At 42.2% G+C, this 15,807-nt stretch overlaps 1 protein-coding gene across 2 annotated transcripts in view; it reads right to left on the bottom strand.

Annotated features, from left to right (window-relative positions):
• Positions 1 to 11,782, bottom strand: part of Hephl1 (hephaestin like 1) — a 67,680-nt gene extending 55,898 nt beyond the window's left edge. For both annotated transcript variants that reach the window (XM_078046881.1, XM_078046882.1), the window contains exon 1: positions 11,613 to 11,782. In XM_078046881.1, the coding sequence (XP_077903007.1) occupies positions 11,613 to 11,782 (170 nt within the window). The remainder of the gene's footprint in view (positions 1 to 11,612) is intronic.
• Between the last annotated feature and the right edge of the window lie 4,025 nt (positions 11,783 to 15,807).

Genomic DNA, 15,807 nt, shown 5'->3' with positions numbered 1-15,807 from the left:
TCAGATATGAATGATGCCCACCCTTCCCAATTTTTAGGTGGACTTTGAAGATGGCCAATGTGTCAGATGGCCCAGAATCCATCCTGCAGTGAACACAGATCATGGGATGCCTTCTCAATGGTAGAAGAACCATTTAGGCCCAAGGCGGAGGGGTACCTGAGTTAAGCTGGGGGAAAGGATTCAGAGATTCAAATTAAAGCAGAGAAGTCCTCTTCAGAGCAACCAGACCTTGCTTGCTTTCCTTTCCAGACTCATCGCCTTCCTCTTTGTCCCACTCCCAGGTCCTGTCAGCATTCCAGGACTTCCACACACTCTTTCCCCCATGCCTCAGCTGTCTTTCTCATTGTCCACCTACCAAGCATCCTTCAAAGTCAGTTCAAACTCCCTCTTCTCTTCTTCTCTATAAACATGATACTCTGTTGTGTACTAGCAACGGCACTTGCCAAAATGTGTTAAGGGGAGATGTGTAAGTCTCTAGTTTGGAAGCTTGTTGAAGACAAAACTCCTTCAGGTGTCTTTCTTATTCCTAATGCTTTACCTAACTTCCTAATTTCCTAGAGCCTAATTTCCTACTCCAATTGCCTGAAAGATTTGGAACTCAATGGCTTTGGAATCTAAAGAAAACACATTTTAAAAGCTTTGAACTTGCCCCCATATTGGCGACTTAAAGCTGGTATCATTTTGCAAACTGTATTTGCAGAAAATCATTTGCTCCCATGTTTGACTTTAAGTATTCTCTAGGCCTAGGATAGCAAATAGGCTTCATTTTATGCACCAAATCTGACGGATTGGTAGTGGCTACTTGGAAAAGGAGTCACAGTTGAATTCAAGTGGATGGGGACATCTTCTGTGCAGGTGGCACTGAGCACACCCGACACCCAGCTGTCCCTCTCACTCGATGCAGACAGTCAGGCAGCACAACACTCTAGGAAGTGACCCTTGACGCAGTGGGGTGACATAACACCTTAGCACTGGCAGAACACACACTTTTTCTCACATGGAGGCCCCCCTTATAATCAATCTAATCAAGGCATTTACCCAGTGATATCTGACTCCAGGGTATAGTTTGTAGTTATCAGGAAAAAATGTGGTGATCATGTCTCAGAACTCCAGCATGTGCCCTTATGAGCCTGGCTGTGCTGGACTTGTCTTCCAAAGACTGTTCACTTCTTCCCAGGGACCCACTGGCAAGAAGGGCTATAGCCACCTTGCCTTTTTGTAATTTATAAATGGAAGCTTACCGAACCACAAAATTTAAAAAGAAAAGCATTTAAACAGAGCATAGCACAGTTTCAAAGTCAAGCTTTAAAAAAGTGATCATCACTTCCTCTGTAACCAGCTGAGCCATCTGGCATGCACCAGACCACCTGATATGATCACAGGCCAGTCAAACTCACCAGCAACTAAATACTTTTTAACAAAGCTGGCCTTGGGCTCAGAGGCTGGAGAACCTTCAGGAGTCCCCAACTGAGCCAGATGGTGAAGCAGCTGGATTTCACTTCTAAAGGGCCCTGAAACATCACTGAGAAGCCAGAAGCATCACAGAGGCGGTGAATAAAATTCACTGGAAATGACTTTGAAGGCAGAGAAAATTACAACTTCTAGAACTTTTTCAAGGTGAGTGTTATGTGAGATTGGATTAGCTACCTGATGTGGGGTTTAGGAGACAGGTGGAGAACCCAGGGTTGTGCTTCAGTAATAGCAGGAGGTCACTAAAACCTTTCCCAAGGAGGGTGGGTTGGTCCAGTAGACTGTAAGGTGGGCTCTTTTCTACTGTATCCAAAGGGAGGTTGAAAGCTGTCACCACCTTCTTCTCTCCACTGTTCTGAGCCAAGTAGGAGCTGAAGAAGTATTCACATAATCAGCTGAATGAGCCCTGTATCACTTATGTCCTGGAACACCAGCTTATTAACTTGTTCAGGCTACTCACCATGCATCAACCATGACCTCCTTGTGATGTGATCAGTATGGGGGGTGGGGGTTCCTGGGATGAAGTGGGGAGCTATGGGCTCAGGCTACTCATGGAGTTGCCAAGGGTATATGTGCCTGGAAAAGGTTGGCAACCCAGGAAATCCAAGGCTAGACCTCACAGAGGCTATGAAACTCTCCTCCCTCCCAACTTCCTGGGTTCTCCCATCTGGAGACAGGAATCATGTGAAAAAGGAAAAAGAATGGTTGTGATAGCAAAAGTTTGGAAAGATAGAAGTGGTTTTCAACTGGTGACTGGGTGGATAAATGATGGCATATTCACACCACATAGGCGCCAGTGCAGCATGATTTGGAAAAAGCAAATTGTAGAATAGCATGCAAAGTATGACCCATTTGTGTGGGTTTTAAGGCAACATCTGTATAAGCATATGAAAAGTAAAGAACTGAAAAGTGACCAGAGAAGCCATAAAAGTGTAGCCTCTGGGTCATAGGATCATGGGGTCTTCCCAGTAGCAGGAGCTGGCCCTCTTCTGCTCTATGATGCAGAGGTTTATACTTCCATGTGCACGAGAATGTGATTTAAAAAAAAAAAAAGTCTGGGTGCCTGATCCTGGGGCTTTATAATAGAGTCTGTTGTATTCATCAGTCTAACTTATTTGCTTAGGTTAGTCATGCAACATAAGACCAATGAGATATAAGCAGACACCATTTGGTGGCATTTCTTCAGATGTAGCTGGCAGAGATACTTTTGTCCTTTGCTTTTACTCTTATTCATATGTGAAATTAAGATATGATGACTAGAGTTCCAGGAACTATTTCAAGATAATGAGGAAGAGGGTCACACCCTACAGACAGTCAAGTGGGAAGGAATCTGGGAGCAGGTGATTGCCAGCATTTGGGTCTCTTTTGTGTAAGGAAAGGAAGAATGAGAGGGAGAGGGACAGGGACAGGGAGAGAGGAGGGAGGGAGGGAGGGAAGGAAGGAAGGAAGGAAGGAAGGAAGGAAGGAAGATCTCCAGTGTATTTAAACCACTTGTCTTTAGGCTTCTGTTAATTAACTAGCAGATGAGTACAACTCCTGATTGAACAGATTGTTCAGAAGGAAAAGGAGAAGGAAAAAGCAAGAGGAAGAAATGAATCATCCACAAGCTACCTAATTAGCACCAGCACAGGCAGAGTTGTCTAGTTTTATGGGTGACACTGGGCCACCCAATAAGATAGTGACGGAGCAAGTATTAGACTCAGAACCCCTGATGTGCTCTCTGGGCTCAGCCTGATGGATCAAAAGCTATAATTTATTTTTATAGGTCCTCCTCACCCCAGCTTCCCTTTACAGGGAAGACCCTCTGAACTTTTCTACCTTGTTCTCCCAGCACATGCATAAGCACGCACACATGAAAACACATACTCAAGCATGCACACATACACACATGTGAACACACACACTTATTGCCGCCTTTAAACTTCTAAAATGTCCTGACCCCACCCCTGTCTGAGACCTTTCTCCATCACCTCCAGGTGTTACCATGACTTGTCTGGCAGAGCCACCCAAACAAGAGGCGAAATGGAGCATCTGAGGGAGGTAAAGTGCTCGCTGACTTCCCACAGCACTTATTATACATGCTGCATATTTTATCTCTGAGTTAAACATCTTGTTTTGCACATTCCTGGAGATGTGTCAATCTTATTGCCCCAACTGTCAATGGTTGTCCCAAGAGGGGACTAGGTTTTCTAAACTGATTTTCCTCAAATGTCCACCCAAGTCCCACCTGCACTAGAATCATTAGGGATATTTGCCAAATGTTTAGGTTCCTAGGCCCCATTTCAGGGCCAATGAATCACACTTCCTGGTGGCAAGACCTAGAATCTGTATTTTTTCTAAGCTCACAAGTAATTCTTATAGTAGAGCTGTCCAGGGCTTGTTGGTTCTGGTCCTTCTTTCTTCCCAGCATAAAGAGAATGCAAATAACCTGTCCTTTGAGTTATTGGAGCTTCAAGGTTCCCTGACGAAGATCTGGAGTGGAAGTATGTCAGGGCCTTTATCTGTCACTGCAAGACCCTCTGTGCCTCTGCTGCAATGAAAACCTCCTGTTAAGATGGTGAAGTGTCAGGACCAAAGCTGCCAGGACTTCTGAGTGCCCTGGAAGACAGTTAGTTCCTTCTATGAACTCCAGTAGGCAAGAAATAAACCTTTCTGATGTTGAGTCCCTGAAATTTGGGGATTGTTTGTTGCTCCCATATAAACTTGGCCTATTTGGATTAACACAATTCTGGTGTTTACCTAAGTTTGGGGATCACATTTCTAGAATATATAGCACAAAATAAAGAACATAGTTAGCTATATCAACTAACTTTCCTATGTACCTATATGAATACACCACAGTGAATCTCACCATCATGTACATCCAGAAGTCACTAATTTAAAAAAAAACTGGAAGTAAAAACAGAAGATAATAGAGAAAAAGGAACAGGGGAGGATGGAGTGGAGGAAAAGGGGAAGGACTGGGGACTGAATTAGAACAAATTATATTCCATACTATTATAATTATGTCCAAATTGATGCTAATGCTGTAACTGAAAAGAACTAATAAAAATAATACAAAATTTAAAAATGGGAGGTCAAAAGAAAGAGAAAACAGTTTTTAGTGTCTATTCAAGCAAATTACCTCTGAGAACACATGATACATTCGAAATAGTAGCTGAGAATCCCCAGCTTCTAGAATATGCAAATCTTGCCCAAGAAACAGAGCGAGGGGTCACTTCCAAAGAGCTATTCATAAGAAGCAACCTTCAATTCACTTAGAGAGCACCCTTAGAATGCCTGCCCCGGTGAACTTTGTTACCCAGTAGCCATAAGAGGCACTGAATAGAACATCCCCAACCTTTAGTCTCACATTGACTTAAGCTAAGGAGGTGTCTATTTCTTGCTGTGAAGGAATCCATTGAAGAGGGGAAGTTTCCCACTAGCAACAGCCTTAATGACCGGTGGGGATTTACTACCACACTGGCATCATCAAGGGACAACACCATGATGTCAGACACCTTCCAAAAGCAGGTGAGGTGAACCAGTATCTGAAAGAACCAGCCTATTGGAATCATCCCAACATTACAAATGGAATTCCAGACTAGATCCTGAGGGGTTCCTAGATACACAAGGTGTGCACCTCACCAGCAATCCTTTCCCCAAGATCTTTCAGTAGGATTATGTTCCCCATTGCTCACTATGGAACAACTGTTGGACATCTACTATTGATGGGACATGAAACTAGAAATAGATGAGCAAGATATATTAATTTCAGTCCCTGAACTCAAGAGACTTTTTTCCCATCTGGTTGGGAAATCAAAACATACACGTTGGAGAATAAATAGCAACATACAGTTTTATATGTTAATTGCCAACTGTGCTATAAAGAGCCTGAATGTCTGGGATGAGGAGACACGGAGTGAAGAGGAGCCAGGAAAGAAGGAACGTCAGCAGGAGGAGTGGTTGAAACAAATGTGTGACATCATTACAGTTACAGCAAGAGCAAGTTGCGGCGTTGTCTGAGCTTGAGAGGAGATGGTGCTCATTGAGGAGGAAACAAGACCAGATCCAGGACAAATGCCATTTGACAAAAAGGGTGGAGATGGAGATTACACATTATAACTCAGTGTAGCCACACCTTCCCTAATTAGATTAATAATTTTCCAAGCCATCCAGGTGATGTACTCCTATACAGCTCTTTCATCCTGATTTGCCCAACACCACCTAAGCCTTGGGTCTTTCACTCTCGCCCTTCATTACTACCACCACCCAGCTGAACACAGGCAACTTGTGTCAGAAAACACTTCCACGATGTGAAGGAGAAATGAGCCTGAATCCCAGTTTTCCACCCGGAGAAGTCATCTGCATTCTCCGAACTCCAGTTGCCTCTTTGCAAACCAGTAGCCAGGATAGAGGATAGAGCTGTCATGGGGATTAAGTGAGAGGAGGTGTGCAGCCCACACTCAGCCTGGGGGAGCCTGGTGCTCGGTCCATGCCAGTCGTGAATGTTTCTGATAAAGCTCTCTTAGCAAAAAAGTGACCACTTGGCATCTCTTTCCACAAAGCTCCTGCTCTCTAGAACTCTCTGAGGTGGGAGAACTGCCATTTTTGATGAAAGGGAATTATAAGTGAAAATAAATGGGATCAGAGTGGCCATGCATGTAAAGCCATCAGCAGCCACAAGAGGCAAGGAACAGCTTTTCGCTCAGAGCCTCCAGAGGGTGTGCTGTGCCAACACCTTCATTTCAGACTTCTGTATCCCAAACCAGGAGAGAAAAAATTGTTTGTTTTTATTTTATAATCGTTATTATTTTAAGCCACAGTTTTTAGGCATTTGCTACAGCAGCCAGCAGGATACTGGCTGGTACCCACGAACCCAATATATCACTATTTCCATTTTACTGAGGAGAAAACAGAAGCAAAGAGAGATTTGGTCAGTTGTCTAGAAAGCAGAGCAAGAATTCTGAATTTCTCAAGTGATGGCAGAGCTCCAGACTTCATCAGAAAACTGGGCTGCCTTGGAGTCTCTGCTAGACCATTGCCGGACCACACTTGGCAGAGGAAGCCCTCCTTGTTCCCACCTCTTCAACCCCTTGACCAGGGACAGATCAGTCACCCTTCTGCATGGCATGTAAAGCTTTTAGAACAATGTATGGAGCACAGTAAGGATGCTGTGACAGTGTCTGTGAGCTCACCAGACCCCACCAACCAGGCCTGGGGGCCCTTCTATGTGGAGGTGAAAAAAGGAAGAGGGAGACTAAGAAGATGTTTGTGAGTAATGGTAAGCAGGAGAGAAGGAAGAACGTGGGAGAGGGCTAGAACCACCTTGCAACACTCACACTCCATTTATTCTTAGTGACAGAATTGAATCCCCCCCACTTTTTTTTATAGACAAACACATAGCAGATTTTTCAGGCCCCTTTGCAGCTATGAGCATCCAATGAGGTATGAGCTGAACTAGTTGGGCAGGGTTTCCATGAAAGCCCTTTAAAGGGATGAAACAGCAAGAATTATGCCCCTCTTACTTTTCCTTCCCTTTCTTTCTGGAACATCGATATAATGGCTGAAGTACTAAAAGCCCCATTATGCATATCTTTAAGGAAGGAAACCACATGCCAAGATGGCTGAGTCAGAGACATAAAAAGTTCTGAGTACCCTATCATATCATCTATCCACCAGCTGTGGGCTACCCACTTCTGGGCTTCTTATCAAGCAAATTCAAAATCCTAATTTGTTTAAGTTGCTACATTTCATACTCTCCTGTCAGCTAAAAGCAATTGCTTACTGATATAGGGCATGACAGCAGCTCCAAGAGAGTCACACAGCATTAGATCCACACATGATTTTTGATGCTGGTCAGATAGAAGTTCAGATTAGAAAGTCTAAGACTAAAGTCTAGTCAGATAATATCCTCTCCTCACTTTAAAGCTTACAAAAGCCACTCTATCTCACTTACTTGCGTCACTCAATTGGCCCTTTTTTCAGAGACATGTGGGTCTCTCCCTCACACTCCTTACAGAGCCTGCTCCTAGGGAGGACTCAAAATCCCTTCCCACCAACTGGGTTGATGTGGTGATCTCGCTAGGTAAACTCTAACAGGTCCTGCAACCATGGGTTTGAGCAAGGGTCAGTCTCACTATGTCCAAGGCCAGTCCTGCCCAGCAGCTAGCATCCATGGGAACCCTGCATTTCATTAAAGGGAAAAATTATCTGTGTTTGTGTTGGTTTCTTAATGAGATCTATGGTAAAAACTGTGGCTTTAACTAAGGTGACCCCACTCTAGTCCCAATAAAGACCAGGTTTTACCACTGAAGCATAGTCACACTCTAATTAAGTACTTTATGAGCCCAAGCAGGACGGGAATGAGTGGATCAAAATGCTGACACCATCCCCAGACAAATCAAAGGAACGTGGTGTCCCCATTAAGCCCAGCGAGGAGGAGGAGGAAGATATTTAGGTAGAGAAACATACTTCTAAATAGCATATAACTCCAAAACCCTGCACTCTTTGGGAAATATGAGTGACTCATGTCTCAATCATATTTTTGAACCTTGAGATCAAGCAAAGGTACCAAGTTAAAAAGTGAAATCACACCATCTCTTTGTTACAGAGTCTTGGTAGAATGATTTATTTCCCATTTCGCTCTTATGCATCAGATTCTCTTAGGCTCTTGATACTGCCAAATTCTGTTTCCAGATGTTTTTACATAATTGAAACACTGGCACCTACTCTCTTATTTTCCCAAATTTTCCCTGTTCCCCTTATTCAAAGGTAAAACAATCAAAACAATTAAAATGATAAAATGATTAGTCTTTGCTTTAGTGATTCCAAATGCCTGGCTTTTTGCTTTGTCCTCCATGGGATACTCTCAGTGACAAAGCTCTCTGTAGAGAAAGGAGGTTATTCAATATATTTGGATCTTCTTCCCTATCACCACAATGTTTTTATTCCAGCTGAGAGGCAAGAGATATAAATCACTTAGAGAGTAAAGCAGAGATCATAAAAATGATAAAGACCAAGTACATAATTTTAAAAAAATGTCAGGAAATAGTTTAGAACAAGCCAGAGTTGCAGAAAAGTTTTATGCATAAATGACAGGGGATGAGGGTCTTAAAAAACGAGAAAAGAATGAAAAGTACAGAATACTTAAAAAATTGTCACATATCACCACTACCATCCCAGGCTTTCTCCAACTTCCATTCCTAGGACTGAACATTTGTAAATCATTTTCCTTTTATTCAACATTGCAAAAATCTTTCTGATTGGATAAGATATTTTTCATTCAGTTTCAAAACTGCATTTGAAATTATACTTCTCAAGTGATTTTAGTGACTATATTTCAGTTCGTATGTTACACAAATTAAGGTGAGTGATATTCAGGTAGATAATGTCACATGTTCAAGATGACACAGCAAGTTAGGGCAAAGTCAGACTAGAAGGCAGGCCTCCAGATCTCTATTTCAGGGTCTTTTCACTCTCCGCGGAATACTGGGCACCTGTCTGTCTGTCCTCTTTGTATCATAGCATTTGTCTGGGTCTCAATATCCAAAACAGCAGACTGTCACGAAGTAGTCTACCCAAACTGCAGGAAGCTAAGGACGATGAATCACCCAAGACGGCTCCTTCCTGCTCTGGGGAAAGTGGCACAGTACATAGTACACTTGCCGAGCTCCATGTGAATCCCTCCATCGGGGCATCTTCATGTGCAACTGGCTTGTGTATCCTGTGGTCTACAAGCAAGGTCAGCAGCCTATAACAACCATACTTTCTAGGGATCTTCCCTGAATCACCTGCCACAATGACTAGAACGTCCCTGATGTGGTCACTGATAAAATCCAGCATATATTGTTGCTCACTGAGACTCCCTCTTCAAGAGTCAATAGTCAGCCCCACACAAATACTGTCCCTCTATACTCCAAAAGGATACATTTGGGAACTTTAACACTATAAGTGTGACATCTTAGCATGCCAGCTGCTCCCAATGACAGAGATTTATTCATATGGAACCAAAGCATTCCAAGCCACCTCATTCTATTAGGATACCTAATTGTTTTCATCATGCCTATTTTCTTTTCACCCCAAGAATTTTCATATGTTTTGTTGTACTTTCTTCAAAGCACCACCTTCTGGTTGAAATGATCATCAGAGAGCCCCTCAGTTTTTTCCTGTACCCACCTTTGTGAAAATAGTATTCTAGCATAGGAGTATTTTAAGTGCTTTGGGATTTTGAATAAACCAAGTAGCTGGTTTGGTCAAAGATCGTTAGTGATTATTTTCAACAACTCTCAGGGAAGAGAGGCTAAATGTGACTTTGGTAAGAATTGGGACTTTCTAGAAGATTTTTACTACTGGGATCTCTGGCTTCCCTCAAAGCTAGGTTTAATTCAGTGGGAAAAGGTCACCTTTACCAAGAAACAGGTTGCATGGCAAGAAGAAATATAAGCTTTGGGACCAAAGCAATATAAGTTTGGTGTGTCCATTTTCTCAGTAAATTCTGGCAAGAATTTAATCTGAGAGCCTCCATTCTTGATTTGTGAAATGGGAATAATAACACCTACAAGCATAGGGGACTGAAAGTCCCTAGTGGAATTCTTGGGTCAGAATAAATTCCCACAACAGCAATACTGACACGGACATTTTTGTAGAAAGATACAATTTCTGTGCTTTTTACTTATTATATGGAGAGACAGCCCACCATAACATTTAGCTTGAAGACTGAATTCACTACACTTAATGTACACATTTTAAACATTCTTCTGTCCTATAGCTGCTCATGCTGAGCATTTTCTAGTGACCCCTCTATGAGGCCACAGAGTTCTATTTTTAGAGACAGTTGCTGGCAGTTAGGATAACTTTTTAGTGCCATATCCACTTGTTACAGTAAAGACTACCACCAACGAAGGTCAGCAGATGTGAGGTCGAAAGAACTTGAGAGCTTTCTTCAGAAATAACCCTATAGACATTAAGTTTCCCAGTACAAAGCTCAAGGAAAAGCTCTTGGCAACCTGGTTGACAGGAGCATCATTGTTCTTTTAGAAATGTAACATGACTATGCCACCATTGTGTGGTTAGAAAAACCAGAAGTTCTGTATCCAAGCCAAATGGATCTTAGCTCTTTCTTCCAGAGGAGGGGGAACAATTCTTAAAGTCTTATTGGCAGAACCAGGTCGTTCTGAATCTTATCAACTAAGCTCACCTTTAGGAAACAGAATGCGAATGTTGATGTAATGTGCTCTGCCTATCGAGAAAGAAGCAAGCATTCAATTACCTAACAGTGGTTCAGAAGATGTTCTGAGAACCACAAACCTGAAAATGTACATACTGGTTTCTAGAGGCAGGAGGTAACCTCAGAGGGAGATCCATGAAACAAATAAGACATTGAAGATGCTAGACTCTGGAGGGAGGGTGAAGGAAGGGAACTTTATGGAAAAATTAAAAATTGGGGGCATAGAATATTCCAGTACTATCTTTTCCAGCTATGCCATAGGCTCTGATAGGATACTGCCCTCAGAATTGCCCTCAGGATGTTGTGGTTCTCAGAACATCTTCTGAACCACTGTTGTAACTGAATCCAAGATGGACCAAACCTTTCACCAGAGCCATTTCTAAGTAGATTCTAGGAAACTCTTAAAATACCAGTCATAGCTATTGTAACTTCCCCCTATTTTAAATATTGCAAAATAAAACCTGAACATAACGACTTACAGCATAGTTGTTTCCAATTATGATGTTTCATTCTAAAAATAAAAACTAAGAGAGCACTACCTGTTTTAACACTAAATAATTCATGAAAATTCTCAGATTTTCATTCCAAGTTTGCCATTATTTTTGCCTTTTTTTAAAAACAAACTGAGTCCTGAACCCCCTAAAGTTGTTAGTGAAAATTATCCTTTTATAGAATAAGCTATTATTCAAAACACCTGGTAAATTTTGTCTCTTCACAGACAACATTAATAGATGGCTCAACAAATATGTGGAGCTAAGAATTTCTCTTACAAATTGAAGGTCCACCCATACTATGGTTCTTCAAGCAAAAATGAAACCCTCCTATTAGTCTCAATCAGCCCGCCTCCATTATAACCACCCAAGGAATACAAACTTCCCCACAGAAAGACAAAAAGAGGCCAAATCTAGGTTGTGGGGACCCCAAATTCACTCACTTGTCTTCTGAAAAACTTGTGTCCGTAATAACGTTCTTCCCTTGGGGTACATAGTTCCAGTATTCTTCCAGAATCCCAATGTGGTACGTTCTGGTAACTGCACCAACCAGCCCAGACAGACCCAGGAATGCGAGGAGAAGGATGCAGCCAGCCGGCTGCTCCCGAGGCATTGGTGGATGTAACTCAGGCAACAGCCTGCACAGGAGACAACCCTGTTGGTCCCTCCCCCTCACTCAGACCTAGTTATAAAGGAGGAATGGACCAGGCCCAGCTCCTCCTCCTGAGGTAGTTCAGAGTTGGAACAGAGGCTGATAAACTTGTGTAAGCAGAGTGAGCCTGAAGAGAGAGTTGCTATGATGACAATATTTTTGCCAACCATCCAAGAAATGTGTAACTGACTTATTTATTTACTGCCCAACCTAAACAGGCCTGTTTCTGTGAGTTTTGCTACTCTGCTCTGACATGAGTCATTCATCTCTGCCAGAAATGGTAGTGTAACAACTTGAGCTGATGGGTTTCCCCCCTACCTCTTTTATTTTTCCCCACTATTGCAGAACCTTATTACTTTCTGAAAAGTGGGCTGACCTGAGTGGGAGCATCAGGAAATATTCTGAGCACTAAAGAAGGTCTCATCTCTGTCGGGAAAGCAGAGGGAGTATTGTATTCACCCTGCAGCTTGTTTTATGAGGCTACATGAAACGATCAAGCCACATCATAAAGTTCATAACAACACTGTAAAACCCCACTACTGCTACATTAGCTCATGCACCATGTCCCCCAAATCCTCTCCAACCCCACTAACAAAACCCAGGGGCTTAACTACCCAGTTCAGCCAAAATCTTAGAAGCCGTCATCCCCAAATAATGAGCTGCCTCTCTCAGGATGAGTGACGATGACAGAGGAGGAGTACCCCTCGGGCACATGAAGACAAGATGCACCAGCAGGTCCTTGGGTAAAGAGGTGAAGGGTGTGCCATGCTTCCATGTGTTCTGATCCGTGACCTAGAATCTCAGTGTTGAAAGAGACCTGGTTCAACCTTGGAAGAGAGCCAGTCTGATCCCCAGGCAGATTGCTCTTGAGGCAGCAGTCACAGAGTGACGGAAACAGCCTCATGGGCTTTAAGGTTGGACAGACTTAGATTTAATTCTAAGTCCCACCACTTACCAATGTCATGGCATTGAGAAATCACTTAATCTCTCTGAAATCGAGGGATTCTTAAGATCTAAAAGATGATGCCTGCTGCAAAGCACCAAGCACACAGCCTCTAAGCACAGAGCGGGGCTCAGTAGATGTTAAAGTCCTCATCTCCACCCACACCCTCTAGGAGGAAGACCACATATCCTGTGTGTCTGTTGACTTGCCTTTCCACCAACCTTCTTCTTTCTTTTCACTTCTCTTTCCCAAAGTCCCATCCACCATGCCTTCCACCAGTTTCAGGTAAGGGAGTTCTTTTTTCTTTAAATTGTAGATAACCTATCGATGTTCCATAGCACAGATTTTGAAGTAATCTCCCTGAATAAAATATACATGAGTACTCTGTTTCATTGCCAGGCTCTTAATGTCTTTGCTTTATTGATTTGTTTTTCTGTCAAGGACAGTGGTAGAATAATTGCCCTAGCATGTTTTCCTTTAACTCAAATCTGCTTTTCAGTCTATGAGCTTGGCAGCTTTATGTGAGTTTGGCACATCAACAGCCGCTGTAGAGAACTCACATAATGATCTCTGAGTATGACTTCAAAAAGAAGTAGAGACTTAGACTATTTGGAATCTGGAAACATCCCCAACCAAATAACTTTTGGTTTATAACCCAGGAGAGCAGGTTACTTTGGGCTTATCAAAAACTTTATGAGGATATATTCTACCCAAATTCTTTTAGATAGGAGAAACAAGAAGCATAAATTATACAGAATCAAAAAGAAAAAAAGAGTTAACTTTCCTGCTCAGGATACTAAAGGCCTATCATGACAGTACTGGAGAGGGATCAACTAACTCCTGACTCAAAACTTGATCTTTAGAAACATAGACAATTAGAAAAAAAAATCAGAGTTGCTATAGAAGATGAAATCAATACATTTAACAAATTTGCAGCACAGAAATTCATTACTGAAAGGCAAAAGAGTCAGGGAAAGTGTTTAATATAAACAATGAAATGGGATCGCTGGAAAATCCTCTTAGAGTCTTTCCTACTCTAGACAGTAGAGGTGCTACTCAAAGATCACCTTCTAAATTATATAAGAGCAAAGCAAAGAGAGATCTAAGAGAATGCAGCATTTCAAGAGCACTCATCAGAAAACGTGGTGTGATAGACCACACAAGATGTGATTGGGAATGTCTAGAAGTTGATTAGGAAACCTGTGAATAATAATGTTAACAAATACTGTCAATTCCATTGGACTCCTCAGTCTCTTTTGGACCAAAATAAAGCAGAGAAATGCACCACTAAGGAGGACCTACTCTGTGAGGTATCCAGTCCTATACAGGTATCCAGTCCATGATTTTCTCAATTCACTCACCCAGTTTGAGCTATGATAATATGATATCATGCATTAATAGAAAAGAAAGATAAACCTGGATCAAATGATATTTCTCTGAAATGTAGTGCAGGACATTTAAATAAAGCTTTCAATAGAAGAAGCCAAATCAGACAAATAATATTCTAGGTAGCCTTAGCCTCTTTGTCATTTTAAAGAACAATTTAAAATATGAGTGACAAAATTGACTGACCCATCTTGAGACTTTGCATTTTTTGAGATATGTATTAAATAATCCTTAAAAGACTCTTGACATCCAAAATTCTAGCTATAAACTTCCATCAGCCCCAACCCTCTCACTCCCTTGCTCCAGTAGATCATGGCTTTCAAACTTCATTGGACCTCGTGAAGCCCCCCAGTTGTTGATGGTACTTCATGATCTCTCACCTGAAGCCCTGCAGCTTTCTAACTGCTCTCACTGGGGCCAGTGTGACCTTCCTGAATGCAGGCAGAACCAGAACTCTCTGCTTGAGGTTTTTCAGTGGCTCCAAGTAGCCTTCAGAATAAGTGCAGATGGCCTTAATTCACTCTTAAGGCTTATCCTGACTGGCTCCTGGGGTCTGGGGGCTTCTCCTTGACTGTTCACCTTCCTATCATCATCATCATCATCATCCTCATGGCAACTGGGGTGTGCTCCCATCAGTGCTGTGCACGCCTTTGGATGCACTTATCCCGGAGTACATTAACCACCTGTTTATTTGCCTGCCCTCCCACACCCATGACACACAACTCAACACAGGCCTCTATGGCAGGGACTGGGTCTTGTTCTTCTCAGTATCCTAGTGTTTGACTAATACGCGCTGGTAAAATAATGCATGTCTGAGTGAGTTAACGGACCAACACGTGAACACTAGGTGCTTACTGCTATGCACCAGCTACATGTTTGGTAGCAGTTTCTGTATATTTGTCAACCGAAATAACAAATGCAGAGAGCGGATCTCTGAACAAAAAATAATGTAATTAGAAATAGCCAGGGATTTGCAATTCTTGGACATGCATGCTATGACTGTTCATAAGCATATCCTGTATGAGTTTAAGATTGAGGCAAGGGACATCTTTTATCTTTTTTCTGGGGTATGTTCTAGGGACAAAACCAAGGCAAAAAATGGGTTCTACTACTAAGGGTACACTCTTAAAGACAAATATGAGGATTACATAAATTTTTTGAAACAAAATTAAGTCTATAAGACTTAATCACACGGGTGTCATCAACCCAAGGTAGATGTCTATGTAGATGTATTCTCTGTGTAAGGAGAGCCTCTGTGCTAAGTTATGGTTCTGGCAGAGTCTCTTATGATAGGTCTTGTTATCAGATAAATAAATAATGCATGAGGGACTTCCCTTCTGAATCTCCTGACTTTATTTATTTGGGGGAAGGGGCGTTAACATAAGTGACTCCATTTTGATTCTGATGACATTCACATAGGTGTTATCTAATTTATTTACTATAACAGCCTGATGATTCCTGTTTTATGGATGAAGAAGCTCCGGTTTGGAAAGGTTGGTGATTTTGCTTAGTGCCCCAAAACTGATAAACAAAGAAGTTCTGTGCATCTCCAAAGTCAGTATTCCAACAGGCCACCCAGTGAGGGAGACTGGGCACCAGGGACTATGATTGCCTGCTCCATATCACTGCTGGGACGCAACTCTATAAAGAAACATGG

The sequence above is a fragment of the Ictidomys tridecemlineatus genome, chromosome 4 (genome assembly GCF_052094955.1).
Source record: "Ictidomys tridecemlineatus isolate mIctTri1 chromosome 4, mIctTri1.hap1, whole genome shotgun sequence".
Classification (NCBI taxonomy): domain Eukaryota; kingdom Metazoa; phylum Chordata; class Mammalia; order Rodentia; family Sciuridae; genus Ictidomys; species Ictidomys tridecemlineatus.
Note: the sequence above shows the minus strand (reverse complement) of the source record. Positions and strands in the feature narration are given on the sequence as shown.